This window comes from Ammospiza nelsoni, chromosome 10 (assembly GCF_027579445.1).
Source record: "Ammospiza nelsoni isolate bAmmNel1 chromosome 10, bAmmNel1.pri, whole genome shotgun sequence".
Lineage (NCBI taxonomy): Eukaryota > Metazoa > Chordata > Aves > Passeriformes > Passerellidae > Ammospiza > Ammospiza nelsoni.
Window position 1 is genome coordinate 18,953,723 of NC_080642.1, and position 14,131 is coordinate 18,967,853.

The 14,131-nt window shown below is 42.0% G+C and overlaps 1 protein-coding gene across 4 annotated transcripts in view; it reads right to left on the reverse strand.

Annotated features, from left to right (window-relative positions):
- DGKD (diacylglycerol kinase delta) overlaps positions 1-14,131 on the reverse strand; it is a 59,704-nt gene that overhangs the window by 26,776 nt on the left and 18,797 nt on the right. For all 4 annotated transcript variants that reach the window (XM_059479104.1, XM_059479101.1, XM_059479103.1 and 1 more), the window contains exon 4: positions 633-737. In XM_059479104.1, the coding sequence (XP_059335087.1) occupies positions 633-737 (105 nt within the window). The remainder of the gene's footprint in view (positions 1-632; positions 738-14,131) is intronic.

A 14,131-nucleotide genomic window follows, 5' to 3' on the forward strand; every position in this document is an offset into this window, starting at 1 on the left:
AGAGACTACCTGAAAAAGCCACACCTTCATTACAGCTCCTGTAGCACCTCTCATCCTTGTCTTACTACAAGTGTGTCTAGGGAAATGAACTGGAGAATTTATCTGCTGGAGAATTTACCCCACTTTTTTGTCAGATTAAATTTTCAGAAAGATCAGTTCCCCAGCCTGGTTCATTGTGTAGCAGAGAAATGCTTATGCCAGCATAAGGGAGGCAAGCATCAGAGTGGGGAAAACATAAGACAGCTTTTTGTGGTGGCACTGCTGCTCTCACTCAGCCCCAGGAAGCAGGTAGATGCATTGAAGCTGGCAGAATATCAAGCAGGCAAGATGTGACTTCGGACAGGGAGGATAATTGAAAAATGAAAAGACAGTGGGAGGGGAACTTGGCTTCATAACCTGTCCATGCTCTGAAAATTCTCTCTGAATTCCCAAAGGGAGCATATACAAAGCCAAACATTTTTTGGAGAATCACTTCAATGTATCGGGCATAAATTTTACAGAAGGTCCTAACACTACTACCTATTCTAGTGAATAAAATTACTTCTATTGAGCTCACTAGAAGCTGACTCTCAAAACAAGCTGTGATCCAGCAGAGGAAGCACAGAACACAAAGGAACACATTTTCCTATTACCTCAAAATGTTCACGGTTTTGGACAGTCTTCAGTGCTGCAATCCAATCTTCCATCTCCTTTCTGTTATCAGCACAAAGGATGAGCTTCCGACATGGAGTGATAATCTGCAGAGAGAGAAAATGAGGAGTGGACACGGCAGTGAGAGACAGCAAGAGAATACCTTACCACCAGTGCAGCCTGTTGAAGCTGTTTCCAGAGCTGCACAATGAAAGTTATTTGCACCTCTGAACTGTGTTTCTCTTCCACCACAGCACACCTTAATTTCTTCCTAAATGTACAGAATCACCAAGATTTTAGCTGCCATTCCCAATATTGAATTGAGTAAAGAAATCTCTCATACCTAAATAAAATCACAACACAAATCAAGCACAAAGCAACAGGAGTAATTATGTGCAGACCTTGCATAAGTCTTTTTAAAGGACTTACTGTACTTTCAAAACTGGTAAGAACATTAAGACATTTTGTTAATAGCAAAGTATACCAGTTTCTAGCAATTAATGAATCAGATAACAAACTCTACAACATCATTCTAAAAATTTGGTTAGTCACGACAATTTGTTTAGTCTCCCTCATGGAGAGGGGAGAAATAAAACAAAATAAGCAATTTGAACCCTCATGTTTCCTGAGGGCTTGTTCTACATACCTAAAAGATATTCTAACAAATGTTCCCCTATCAGGCTGAAGCTGTGGTGAGTTTACCTCCCTCCAACAATCCTGTCCTCAGTGTGTCTGTGCCCTAGGCTAATTCCCATGCGTTAGTTGCCCTATGTTAACTCAACAATATTTTAACAAACCAGCAGAAGACACACAGGGTGGCAAAAGCTCCCCTTTGCCAAGGGAGGCACCAGGTCTCTGTGTCCTCTACCACCAAATCCCTCTCCTTCAGTCAGCTGGGGGCAGCAGAGAGAAATAAAAGCTCTGCTTTTCAGAAGACCATGTCTACTGTTCTCACCGTTGCCCATTCAGCTGGAGTCCAGACTTGAGTATACACCAACCCTTATTCTTCCTAAGACTGAAGTATTTGTTCCCCACAGTGCAGTTATCTCACTGCCTCTTTTTCCACACCTCTGTACTGATTTCCATCAAGCTGACTTAAATGAGATCAATACTGAAGTGTTTGCAAGACCTGGATTTAAGAAAAGCTGCATTAAGGTGGAGCAATGTTAACAAAAATCAAAGGGCTCCCTTTTATGTCAACTCTAAAAATTTCTAGCAGTCCAGACTCTCCTGCACTCCTGTACATATTGTATATGAAAAAAATTGTCTACATCATCTGTTTTCAAGCAAATTCTACCTAACATCTGAAAGAATGGACTAAACTAAACTAGGATTGTGTGAATCTCCTGAGACCCAATCATTCAGCCAAAGTTTTGTTAATGAACACTAAAACACCCACATATATCATCCCAATACCTGATATTCTGGTTTTCCAGTCTGTTTCTTACTTCTCTCATCATCATTCATAACACAGATTAAAAATAAAAGCCTCTGAAATTGAACACCAAACTTTTAGTTGATGTTGAAGTGCCTCAGAACGTCCGCCAAGAAATGTGGATGTAATGTCAACAAAAAAGATACACCTGGAAAGTTCTGCTTTATTTAAATGTCTTCGGTTTTCAAACTGTATTTCTTTTCATTCACAGACTGCAGATTCCCCTGCAATAACAGCACCTTACCCAGAGGCATGACCAATACCTAGAAACCGGTGCTAGAGACACACTGAGTAGGCAATGAAAAGAGCTAAATCCTTTTGTAAAGAAAGGACTGGCCATTCATATTAGAAACACAGTTTTAGCATTTGAAGCATTCTATCTTGGACAAAATGACCAGATCTGTATCAACTGTAGCACACAGAAGTAAATATTTACACTATTTTAAAAATAAAACTTTGAAGAACTCCTTCTCTTTTCCCTCACTTTTCTTTAAACATTTCCAGCTTTGAAAAAATTTATTTCCAAAGAAGGTAATCACAGGAATCTTTCTTCTTCCTTGGGAAAGCAGGCAAGTGTATATTATTTCCATCAAAAACTCTGCTATGTAAGAATGGCTGCCCTAGAGAAACTTTTTCCAGAGCATGAAACACTGATGCATAAATCAGTTTCAAGTTACAGAAGAACAAGGAACATGTCTGAGTCCTGCTAAGAGGAAGCAGATTTTTCCCTGGAAGTAAAATCAAGGTTAACTAATTTGTTCAGACACCACTGGGCCTCACTTTCTTCCTGGTAATAAGGCCAAGAACATCTATAGTAGCACACATACAACAGCAGCACATACAAAGTCCAAACATCCCAGGATGAAGCATCCAAGGACCTTTCATGGCTGTAAAACCAGCCACATTCTCTAAGGAACCACAAATTCATTTGAGTCACTGGCACGTCTGGAGCACTGGGGAAGAACAGCTTCAGAACACTCCTATCAGTGCTGTCTCTTTTCCTATTTTTCTGCCTTTTTGGGGGGACAGAAGGAAAATGCAAACTATAGCATAGTTTTTAATCACAGTGGAAGACTAGAAATTTAAAACACTGACATAAAATACAGAAATGCAGACGTTCCTTTGGTAAGAATTAATTTCTGAGGGTACTGACTTTCTGGATAATTGGATAGAACATCCAATATAGAAAGCAGCTAATTCCTTCTTAAGTCACCTACTGCATCATCTTAAAAATCCCCACATTCAGTGTTAGACAACCCTCTCTTCAAAGAACAAAGTCAAAGTTTATAAGACAAGAGGATAAATAAAGAGATCAACAGATTTTCATACATGAATCATCCAGATAAAGAGTCACAGAATTAAAATAAAGAGTCTACAAACTGCAAATAAAAATGTAACTGTGCAGGATAAACATATGAAGAGCATTCCCCATTAGTCAGTTCAAAAGCAACATTTGCACTTGGATTTATTGCTATCAGCAGAGATGGGAAATAAAAGAATAAACCTCTTTAAAAAGCTTGCTCCTAAGGAGAACAAACTGGGACAACTCAGACTTCACTATGAAGGATAGACAAGATTTTAATGTAGCTAGTGCAGCAATTATTTGGGGAAATGAGGAAACCATCCAAACCAGTTTTCCTGATCAATATGCAGCGGTACTAGAGTTAAAAATCTTAACAAGGAATCAGGAATCCAGAAACGTGTTAACAGCCCCCTTCCTCTGCCGTTCACACACTGCACATCCACCCCCAGCCCAACCCGGGTACCTGGTGAGCATCAGCCCCTCGTGCCTGCCCTGTAGTGCAGCAGCTGCGGCTCCTTCCTGCACAGGCAGCACGTGTGCTACTACACTCAGCTGAGCAACAGAAGCTCTCACACTCCTGCCACTGCTCCCTCCCTCTCCTTGAACCAGCTATTTCAGCTCCAGACATCCCTGTATTGAAGGATACGGACAGAGGGGCAAGGCTGTTACATACACTGCACTGTTCAGGCAAGAGCAATGATCAGTTTAACATCTCACACAAAAATTAAATCATTCTTGTCATCTCAAAAGAAACCCCACCAATCTTCCCCCTGGAATGCTGTCCTTTCCCAGCCAGGAGTCAAGGAGCTCACTCTCAGCTACAGCTGCAATGAGCCACCACTCTGGAACACAAGGCTTGGTTATCCCTGCTGGTGAACATGGCTACAAACGAGCATGGTCCAGCTATTTTTTAAGTTCCGGCTACAGCTTTTGACTAACATCCTGGAACAGTATATTCCACAGGATGACGACGCACTAGGTGAAGCACCATTTCCTTTTATTTGTTCTAAATTTACAAAGCAGTAATGTCATCCAGTGACCTCTTGTTCTCATAAATGGAGAGCACAAAAACAACAATCTGATTGCTTCTGAGTTAGGATGAGGGCTGCCTTACTAGGAGTTAAAAAAAAAAAAAAACAAAAAAAAAACCAACAAAAAGTCCTCAGATTTATTTTTAATCTCACAGATTTTTGGCCTGTTCCGGGATTGGCAGAACTCTGAGCATTCCTGCCCCAAAACAGCTCAGAACTGTATCTAGATATGAGCAATTATGCAAATTAAAAGTGCTTGTTCTGCCTAAAAAGTAAATATTAAAAACCTTCTTGATCCTAAATGTTACTGAACTTCTGGGTGTGATTCTTTAGATTTCACTCATTAGTAGAAACTGGGTGTGCAGTGCTCACTGCATGGTGATATGACTGACATCTAATCCTGACCAGAAAAAAAGAGCTCCACAGTCATGGGGGGAAAAAAGGCTGCCAGTCCCTCTAATCACTCCTGGAGAGCCACAAAAACACATGGGAATGGCAGGAAGGGCTAAAAACATTTCAAATGAGGATAAAGATTAATGATGAACTTCTCACTGCATGTGAAACCCCTGAAATACATTTTGCAGAAGGAGGGGTGGTAGTCAGGTCCCCAGCAAGTAGTTATGTGCCCTCCATGAGTCATTTCAAGTCTATTAGAGAAATTCCCAATTTTCAAGCTTGCCCACTCTAAATCTAAAAAAACCTGTATTTGAAAATAACCATGCCTTCATTGGCTGTCTGGTGCAAACACAGACACTTTTAACACTGAAAATTTAACTTTATCTCCTCTCTCTCTCACACATGGTCCATTCCCTCTTACCAGCTGTTAACCCCCACCTCTCATGTTGACCCACACTCCTCTGTCCAAAACTAATACCAGTTTACTGACATTTCAAATCCAGCCAGTTAACAAACAACAGAGCCAACCAAAGAAAACTCCTCATTTCATGTTCTAAAAATGGACTAATGTCCCTGGATGTCCTTCCCTGATGAACAGCTGTGAATAATCAGATCCAAAAGGCAGTCCAAAAAAGACTCCTATATTAGACCAAATTTTAAACAGAAATCTGATATACTTCACCCTTTGTTGTACTGAGCAACCTTCCCCTCCCCAACAGCTGCAGAATAAGCTTCATCCTCTTGTCTTGCTGCCACCCAAGACAACTTTATCATCTCTGCCCACCCGGGGCATTTTCTGGCTGCCCAGGAAGTTCTCAGCAATAAACTGACAGTGTAGTCAAGCATGGCCTGGGACTGTTATCAGAGTACATCTGGTGAGCTCAGTGACCACAAAAGATGGCAAAGCAAGTTAAGACCACACTGGCCCAATCACAGAGCTGACAGAAGAAATGCTGCCGGGGGAGATGGGGTGGGGGGACATTGAACATCGCTAAATATAATTTTCCTGATGTGTACATTTCTCAGAATGGCCAAATGTGGGGGTATGAGAACACCTGCTCATTCTGACTGCTTCCTTTTACTCATATCCTGTTGCAATATAGACTTACATTCAAAGGGGCCAGCCATAAACCCCCCCCAAGAGATCCTGCACTATTCCAAACAGTTGATGACTTGAGTACAGAGACAACAGGAATTTCTAGAGACCTAGAAACTAGAAAAACTTTAAAAAGCTGCAAATCTTCTGTTTGATCATATATGGCAAAGGTAAGGAAACCACTCCCCACCTGTAGCTAACTGCTATGTCTGCTCTGTATGCTGGAGAATGATCTTGTTATCCTGAGAGCCCAAGATGCAGGAAGGAAAACTGGTGAGACTGTAATGAGGACACAGCCATTTTTCCACTTCAGCTCCTGTTTCAGTGAGAGCAGTAGTGAAATGAACACTGGAATACAGTAAAACACCTCGCCTGTATTCATCAGCAAGGGTCACAAACCAGCAAATCCACTGTGTTTCAAACACAATTACTGAACCCACACAGGCAAAATGGATTAAGTGTGGATTAGCAAGTGCTACTCTCTCAGCAAATACACAAAAAAGAAGACTGTGAAAAAGGGAGAATAAAACACAAATTTGAGATTCAAACCAGCCTGTCTCAATTATGTCTATTTCTGAAACAATCTGGAGCTCAGCAGCAGGCCAGCAAAGCCTTAGGCAGTGAGTCGGTATGACTTTAGTGGGGCTCCACAGTTTGGAAGAGAGCAATAATATGAGTATCAAAGACTCATGAGGGTCCAAGCCTTGCCTTCTTCCACAGACTACAGCCCTATTCTATTTTGCAATTCAGCTTTCACCCTGTTTTGCCAACAAATTCAATCCCATTAACTCACTGCAGAGGTCAGGTAGAGCTCTCTAAACTGTACCAATTCTTTTCCCCCAAAACCTGGATATGGGAAAGAAAAAGTAGCTTTTTACATAACACTCGAGAAATGTACCAGTTTTGTGGGTTTTTATTAATGCAAGATCTTAATTTCCTGCTAAAATTACCATCTTCCACCTATGGAAATTCTCATTTCCACCAACTAAAACAAGTCATTACTGGCCTTACAGTTATGCCAAATTCCTTTCCCCCCCTTTTTTTAACAGCAGTAACAAGATTTTCCTCAAAACCCTAAGTGCCCAAATCTCTGTTCACAGTACATCAGTTATTTTATCCCTGCATGTGGCTGTTTTACCTTCATTTTCAATCTATAAAATCCAGGACAGCTCATTTCTATAGGAAAGCAGATCCAGCATGTGTTGTGGTTCTCTTTAGGACCATTTTTACATTATTAGGTTCACATACCTTGCAATCTGTCCCTCCTGAGCCAGGGCAGCAGTGCATCTTCTCTGAGCATTAGCACTGGCACATATTGCACTATGCTGTGTGCAGGTCAAGTTCAACTCGCACTGACCCTCCATCTGGGATTTCTCCAGTCCCTATCCTCCCCCATGCTGCAGCGGGAAACTAGACCAGTCCCAGCGTTATCCCTGGGAAAATTATCATCTCTCATACCAGGGTCACATTCCTACAGGCTTCTGGAAACTGTTCCTAAACAAGGCACATTCCTTTTCTTGCCAATTGGTAAGAGGAGCACAGACAAGAAGAGGATTTTAAGACTTTAACAACAACTTAACAGATGTCAAAAGCTAGAGCATGCCACTGTTAGCAGGTGAAAAAAGCAACTATCCTGGTAGTTCAGGCCTGTTAATCCCCAGAGATCTCCAAGGATGGAGCAGTACCTAGTGGGAATGGATAGAATGGCTGTACCAAGTGCCAAAGAATCCTAGCACAGCTCCATTACCCACACACCCTCCACCTCATGCAGCAGATGCACATGCACCTCTTTACCTGTTTTCCAAAGGACACAGTCCTGCCAGGAAGAGTTCCTAAACAGAACCACTCTGTTCAGAAAGGGCAGCCCATTTAGGAAGGTAAAGGATATTTCAGAGAAAGCTTCCTACTCACTCAAACTGAAGTAAACCCATGAAGAACAGAGCTGTTCTTCATGGGGCAGAGCTGCTGTCTCAGTGGGCTCACACATGGCAAGGCTGGCACCCAGTAAATCACAGCACTGGGCAATAAAAGATCCTACCAATGGTAGGAAAATAACCTATTACTGAGAGTTTATTGTTAGTAGCAGCTCCTCACAGCTCCGTAACTTCAGCAGTGTTGAACGGAAACTGGTAGCTAGCACAAAAGGAAATTAATAGCTTTCAACAGCTTGATGAACCCAGGAGCTTTCCACACTGGGCCACCAGGCTAAGACAAGTCCTGTTCACGCACCATCACAAGCACCTGAAATAGGGAGGCAGCATTTCTGCAAGGAATGCTAGCAAGCCTCTCCCTGCATAAAAAGGAATGTTTTCCTTCCAGAGCAGCTTCTATGTAAAGCTGAACATGTTCTTAAATGACCACACATTGTTCTGCCTTTGTGCCCTCACCTGGAAGGCGAGAAGCAGCTGAAATCTGCAGTCTTGCTCAGAAGGTAGGTGAAACCGCAATTCAGCATGACAGTTGCAAAGAGATTATCAAACAAAAGCTTCCAGTGTTCAGGCACAAGGGCAGACATTATTTCAAAGCTGTAAACTTCCCTCTATGAAAGCAAAAGCTCTTCAGTCTCCTTCACTTTTCAGCTCCCTGTCTATCCTGTCCCACAGTAAAACAGTTGAAGCTCAGTCTGACGATTTCTTACAGTGGTTTCATCTCTCTCAAAAACGCCCGCATATTTTTGAGTCGCTCTGTAACGTACAGTAGCAATTGCCAGATGTCTCCACCCACAGCAACATCTTCCAGACTCTCTAACTCTCCTTCCATGTTTATCTTCTTTTTGGTAATTTTTCTCCAGATTTTTCCTTCTTTTGTGACAGCAGACTAATAACCAGCTCCCACAGGAGGCTGGATTAAGAGTCCCAGAAATCCTTGACATGAAAAGATTTTAAAGTACGATTTTCACTGACTAACAGTGACTCAGAATGGTCTGTTTACCAAAGGGCCTTTTCTCAAGGAGAAAAAACTGAAGTCTGGATTACAAACTACTAAAATAGCAAAGTATTTTGAAACTGCAGCAGTTCTGACAGGAAATGGGGACTGAACTGCACTTAATGAACGAAGGTGAAAAACCAGCAGAGCAATTCTAGATACGGCAATACACCACTCTACTCATCTTTTCATTTGCTTATAAAGGAAATTCTGACAGCTGCCAATATAAACAGACTACAAGCACTAGCAAAGAGTGTACAATTCCTGAATGTGTACACACACGGGTGTGGAAAAGACAACAACCCCCAGCAAAAACTGAATTTCCAGCATGTGCTCCAATTTTGCCCAGTTCAGAGACAAGAGTTTAAAAACAAGGAAAAAAGAACCATCCTCTTTAGACGTCCCTCTTTTTTAATCTTCCCCTATTCCAAACATTAACAGGGCAATCCATGACTGTGTGAGAATTCAGGACACCTGGGACTGGCCTGTGTCACTATGCCTCCAGATCAATCACTCTTTTTGTCCAGCTGATGCCTTCTCTCTGGGTCCCTTTACCCTCTAGTTGAGGAAGCAGGGGAGGAAAATCCTCTCCCTTGCTAGAAAGCCCAGTGACTCCCTGGAGCACATATTCAACTCCATTTTTTTCAGAGGGCTAAAGCCACACAGGGAAGTTTTGGGAATCTGTGTCAAACTACGCAGATTTTCCTGATCTCTATCAGCCAAAGCTTAAAGTCCAACTATGACTTCCTGCAAACAGTTTGCAACAAAAGTTCTTATATTCTTTCTCCTCATAAAAATAAGTGACATGCTCTTTCTCAAAGTCTGTATTTCAAACCAGCACAACCACCCTCTGATCTGGGTTTCTCTTGTTCCAACAGTGCCTTACAGACACACAGCTCCTGTGCTAGGCAAACGTTCTGTAGCTTCAGCAGCTCTATTTTCCTTCAAAACTGAACTCTTCAGAGAAGACTTCACTGCTTCTCTACTGAAAGAATGTATTTTAATTTAAAAGCACCTACACAAATAATTCAGCTTGACACAAAATCATGAACTGGCATAGGCACTTTCACTTCACTGTGCATGAACTGCAACATCAACAACATACTCTTCTCATCAGGAAGGACTGTCAGCACCTCGATTTTTTACCCAAGCTCAAGCATTTTGCCCTCTGTTTATAGGAAAGTTTACTAACCCAGAAATGAAAATTTATGCTATTTCTCCACAGCATCAAGTAAGCCCTGGGACAATACAGCAAAAATACACATTCTAGAGGAGGTCAGTAAAGTAAAAGGTCACAAGGCAGAAACCACCAACTTTGCTGCTGAATAGAGTCAGTACTAAGTAACAAGGTTATAATATGAAAAAAAATGTAGCACACCTCAGGCTTCCATACAGCTGGAGAATGGCATCCATACTCCTTCTCAGAGATGACTGCACTCTCTCATTCAGGGACACCTGAATCCTGTTCCTCAGCCTACCAGAACCACTGCTGCCTCCAGTCATGCAAGTGCTCTGCAAGAAAGGTATTATTCTAACCTGAATACTTCCTCTCTCCTGGGACCTTGGTCAGGGTGAATCATCAGTTAATAAATAGTATTTCTTAACTGGGTGCAGTATTTCTAACAGCACCACAGGCACATTTCCCTTTACTCCTCTTCTAGAGAATACATCTACATGAATCCACTCAGGAGAGAACACCTGAACAGTAAGAGCTTGCAGCAAACATATGCCAAAGAACCTGAGCTTTTGATATCTGTTATGCTGGCACAGGTGCCATGTTTCCCAGTGCTCAGTCCAGAAAACTCACACTCCTGCTCTTACCTTTCACGTTCAATCTTCCTCTACACTAGTAATCCAGAGCAGCCTACTCCCTGAGAAAAAAACCTAAACAGATTGCTTGCCATGCAAGGATTAGTCTCGTCTGTGGTCAGTCTCTCTGAGCTACGTACCACTTGCCACAAGCTGATTAGCTGCCTGCTTAAGGAGGAGCTGGGATAAGTTTCCTTCTGACGGCAATGAAGCGGAGAGGCAGGCGCTGACTGTAATAATATGCTGCTTCCTGTCTGCGGCTGAGCTGAGAGGTACTTCCCAACAAAAAAGGGTTTACAGGAGCTCAGGAGCTCAAGCTCCACCTCTTCCAGTGAAGAGCCATTAACTATGGAGGAGGGGTCACTAGCATGGCTCCTGGCACTCAAAAACATGCACTGAACCAGCTTCCATTTCACCAAAGCATCAGAAAGAAGAAACCAAACGACACAAAATTCCCTGTCCACACAGAGGATATTTCTCCTACAGGATCTCAAAGCTCTGAATCAGATGGGATAAAAAGTAAATGCTGTAATTCATGTTACGTGAATGAGGGTGAAAGTCCACACCACCATTTGGTAGCAATAACTGGAAAACATTTACCAAACCACCATGTGAGAACCATATTGGAACACAAAATATGTACCTGGGAAGATATTATGTCCTGTCCAGGCCCTCTCCTGATGATCACAGGTGTTTTTGACTAGTATTAAAGAATACTTACCTTTATAAAAATCCTCCACAAAGCAAGAAAGGGTCAATGAACTGATAAGGAATCACTTCTTTTAACTCTACCAACTACACTAAAGGCAGCAGACTTAACTCAGTTGGTACCTTTTAAAAAAGAGCAGATTTTCAGCCCACACACCAGTCAGAGGAGGAAGAATTTATTCACCACATAAGCATTTACAAAACTGGGCAAAAGGAGACAATCCAAAGTGTTTTCAAAGACTTTTGAGGGGACAGCTCTGGTGGCAAAGTGTTGATCTGAGCAACAGGCAAGAGAGTGTTTGGTGTCCCCCAGACCTTTTAGGTATCACAGGGGAGAACAGGCATGATGGATGGCTCAGGTCCTTGACACAGGTAAAGCAGATCATTTTGTGGCAGAGATCAGTAAAACCTAGGCTTCCCAGCATCATCTTCAGAAAATGCTACTTCAGATTAAAGCATGGAACTCACCCTCATTGCAGATTTTGTTTTAATGCTGCTCACAAAACTGCAGGCTAGTTTACCATGAGGGCACCTTAACAAATCACATTACGGCAAAACTGCACTGTCCAAGAAAAAACTGCTCATGGAAAGAGCTAAAGTCTCACTGGGAAGACACAATGTACCCAGTGTGATCCCAAATAATCTATCAGCTTTTTAGAAAATCACAAGAGGTTTTGAGGATATGGCTAAAAAAGCACTGCTCAGAAATCAGGGCCAGGCTCTGACCTCACCCACCCAATGTTGGTGATTTCTATTTTGTTAGGAGTACAAAATAGCACACACTGTTTGAAATAAACACATTCTTTGAAATAAAGGGTCCTGAACTACCAGGACAACACATTAACACATTTATCATTGCATTTGTGCCACAGCAGATCTTCTCTAAGACCCTGTGCAAGACAGCAACCCTAGAAAAAGGCACTGGGGAGAGATCTATACACCACGTACCAAGGGATCATACATGGAAAGCACCTGTCACAGCCCAGACATCCCAGAAGAATTTACCTTGTAGACACCTGACTCTGAAGGACAGAGATGGCAGAGAAGTGACAGAACCAGCAAATACCACACCTAGAGGCCTAATGAGAGAAGAGAGCTCTGGCATGGGGCTGCTGTAAGATTTATTCCCAGAGGCCTCCTGTTAAATACCTCTGCAGCCACACTGCCAGACCTAAAGGAACAAAGCTAAACATAAAGCTTTTTGTTACACATCAGGGGATGGAGCAGTACAACACTGTAAGCTCAAAAATGCCCCATGGCATGTGCTTCCAGCCCATTCTATAGCCATCTATACATTAACTCTGGGTAGCAGTCCTGAAAACTGTCCCCACTGCAAACAGGATACACTTACTGAAGAAATCTATGCAAGATCAACCAAGCAAACCACAGTGGAATTTGTTATTACATACTTTCTTCAAAAGGAAGAGGTCCATGTCTTAAAACTCACTTTTCTTGCTCTCCTTCCTGCTGAGAGCAAACAAATTACCTGTCAGTCATGTCCTATGTAAAAGGTTTACTGGAAGCTATTTTTTAACCTTACTCCTCTCTCCATGCAGCACAACCTTTGCTGGCTTTATGCTCTGGTTTTCTCCTCTCAAGAGGCTGCCTCCCCATGCTCCTCAATGCACTTCCAACAGTGCTCTTCTGACTGGTCAGTCCTTATTACCTCTTTGTTTTGGATGAACATTGTTCCTCCAAGTGGTTTGTCTAATGTTTTTGTTGTTTGTCTTTATGTCAGGAACTTAGGGGTGTCATTCAGGCAACCTGACCTGCAGAATCTATACATTAGGCAGAACACACAGGACAGAGGCTGAGTTTTCTCAGAAAGAAACCATTCTTTTATAAATCCACAATTACCAGTTTCCACTGAAGAAAACAGAAACTCAAAAAGAAAACCAGAACATCTAAAACTCTGATTACCAAATGCTACATATTTTTACTTAAGGAGAAAAACCTCAGATCATATAACACACTGATTTGAAACAGAAAAAAAATGCATCAAAGAACTCTGAACTTTAGAAAGGAAGATACAGAGGGGAAGCAGAGTGGTCTCAAAGAAAACCAACAGAAAACTGCATGACTGCAACGAATCCAGAGCACTGAGAGCAATGATGTAACAGAGCAAACCACAGCAGGACTAGGCCACCTTCTGATTTCCTAAGTGGTTTTAAACTTCAAGGTAAATGAGTCAAGTGCCTCCAGAAGCCACGAGAGAAAGAGCAGATAGAAATAAGGAGGAAACATACTTTTCTTGAATTTACCTAAGCACCATGATACGCTGCTCAGCTGGAGACAGTGCAAACTGGACCTGCTTGAATTTCAAGGTACCTTTACCTTTTATCAGCTATGGAAGACAGGGACTGGCAGAGCCTGATACCAGAGTCTGGGAAATAACTCTTCACTATTTGACTCAAATGGGGCAATCTGAGAGAGCAAAGACACTGCTCCCTCCTGTCCCTAATGCAGTCTTCCTGATGGATATTGGATCTCTCCCAACTGCAACAGTAAGCAGCACAGTTTACAGTACCCCTACCTGAAAAAAAAATCAGTCTTTATTTATATTTGAGAAAATGGAAGCAAAGATCCAGGATAAAATGCTTTATTAAACAGGTAAATAACATCACAGTCTTGAAAACATATTCCCTACTCAAATCATTGCATAAACCTTCTCTCTGTACTCTCACCTGATATCAATATTTACTTACCATACCCAGATGTGCCTTCTACCTGTCCAACTATGAATATAGAAAGTGTTTTCAAACTTTGGAAGGTGTTGGAGTTTTATCTGAACACAGGCA